This window comes from Temnothorax curvispinosus, unplaced genomic scaffold, assembly GCF_003070985.1.
Source record: "Temnothorax curvispinosus isolate PA1 unplaced genomic scaffold, ASM307098v1 QBEX01008212.1, whole genome shotgun sequence".
NCBI lineage: Eukaryota > Metazoa > Arthropoda > Insecta > Hymenoptera > Formicidae > Temnothorax > Temnothorax curvispinosus.
In genome coordinates, this window is record NW_020217992.1 from 179,647 (window position 1) to 181,622 (window position 1,976).

General features: G+C 44.5%; 1 protein-coding gene across 1 annotated transcript; it reads right to left on the minus strand.

The window, feature by feature from the left end:
* On the minus strand, positions 1-1,449 carry LOC112457760 (GS homeobox 1-like). The gene is made up of 2 exons (XM_025020980.1): positions 1,197-1,449; positions 1-722 (listed from the first exon to the last, which is right to left on the minus strand). The coding sequence occupies exons 1-2, from the start codon at positions 1,447-1,449 to the stop codon at positions 1-3; spliced, it is 975 nt and encodes a 324-aa protein (XP_024876748.1).
* Between the last annotated feature and the right edge of the window lie 527 nt (positions 1,450-1,976).

The following is a 1,976-nucleotide window of genomic DNA, read 5'->3' on the forward strand; positions in this document are numbered from 1 at the left end:
TCACGAGTTAACGATTCTCTCGACGGTATGCTTCGTGCATGCTATACTTCTAAATACTGGAGTTGCAATCGCCTCCGGATTTGAAGTTTGATAATCTGTCATCGTCTCCATCTTCCTCCTCTTGTCGTTCCCTTCACTTGCATCCGCCAGGTTCCTCTTGCAACCGCGAGAGAGATCTCGCGCTTCGTATCCGACCACCTGATCCTCCTGCACGGAGTTTATTCTCGTGAAATTGAACTTCTCCTCGGGGCCGACGTCTTCGTTCGCGATCGATCGCTCGAGGCGTTCGGTTATGGCAAATCCGCGACCGGATTTGCCATCGTCACTCTCACTTTTCATGGATCTTCTTTCATCTTCTTCTTGATCGCATTTCCGGCTGGGCGATTCCTCTCCGCAGCTATCTTTCCGTTTACTGCAGGTCCGTAAGCAGCAGCATTTCTGGCTCTGGCCGGATGGCAGATCCTCCTTCTTATATTTCACCCGGCGGTTCTGAAACCAGATCTTCACCTGTTTCTCCGACAGCCGCAGATTGGTCGCGATCTCGATTCGACGTAGTCGCGATAGATACATGTTTGAGGCAAACTCGCGCTCCAACTCTAACAGCTGAGTGCTTGTGAACGCGGTCCGGATACGCTTCGAGCTGTTGCTAATGGAGCTCGGGGATTTTGGCGGAGGCGTCGGGGTGCTGTTGCGGGACGGAGACTCGTTGGGTGTTGAAACGTCTGAGGAAAAAGGTCAGAGGTTAATGGCGCTGCTGCGAGAGAGAGATACTTATTACGATAGGAGAAATTCGATAGATCAATGCTTGCTTCTATGTGATATGTCTAGCGAGATTGGAAAGATACCATAAAAATGCATATTTTATGTCAAAATAATATCTTGGAAATCTTAAAAAAATGAATGAATATTTTAATATATTTGTATTAATTCTATTTTATTAATATATAATAATTATATACATTTATTTATTATATATTATATGATATTTATAATTATATTAAATATTATATAATTAAGTGGAAATAAATGACGTTTGTGAGATACGAGATACTCTCAAATACGATTTTAGGGTCGCTCTATTAATTGCTAACGATCATATTGCGTGTCTAACGCACGATAGTGATTATACGTTTACGAATCATTAGTAGTCGATTATCACGGATTTATTCTAGGTTAATTACTAGCCACATTTTTACCTGGCAGTCTGTTTGTCGAGGTATTCAAAGGTGACGGAGGACTCTGTCTAGGTATCGGCAAGACACCCAGCGTCGGTGGGCTGATCGGCACGGGCATGGTGGGTGGCCTGGGCACCGGTCTGATAGGTTGGTAGCCCAAACCCACATTAAAAAAATTGAACATATAATTAGGCAGATTGCCATAATATGGCAGCGGGTATGAGGGCGGTGAGTTGTTGCCGATCAAGGAATCCACTAGGAAGCTTCGAGACATTTTCTTTTGGTTAAAAAATCTTCGGAAGATTAACACAGCTGCTCAAGTTGTGTCCAACTTTAAGCCGTGGAGTTCACACGCGACACAAAGTAATCCAACGATCATTGAGATCTCGCACTTAACTTCTGTTTAATCCCCGCTTTGAGTTTAACGGGACGAAATCCTTCTTCCGAAGAACGATACTTTAAAATCACTTTGTTCTTAAATCTTTCCAATGGTTTCTCTTTGAAAAATGATCAGTTTTCTCCACTTTTTCTCTCGCGATACCGAGATCTTTTAATGTTTTCAATTATAAGACGGAATCGAGCCGAATGTAGACTCGCAGATCCTAACTGCACGAAGGTACATCGAATTCTGTATTTCCAGGACCCCCGACTTGTTATATATATACGGGGTGCAAACTCCACCCAGGGGTTGGTTTTTGATCTGGGGCCCCTTCATACGGGGCCCCGCCCTTTTTCTCCGCGAGGGTGCCCCATTCGGGATTCACCCCAACTGCCCTCCCCGGGGAACGACAGTGAGTAGGG

Bases quoted from the DNA above. Each gene is read 5' to 3' on its own strand.
- LOC112457760 (XM_025020980.1), bottom strand. From the start codon at position 1,449: ATGTCTCGAAGCTTCCTAGTGGATTCCTTGATCGGCAACAACTCACCG. The intron at 723-1,196 runs GTAAAAATGTGG...CTTTTTCCTCAG, and splicing joins CTCGACAAACAGACTGCCAG to ACGTTTCAACACCCAACGAG.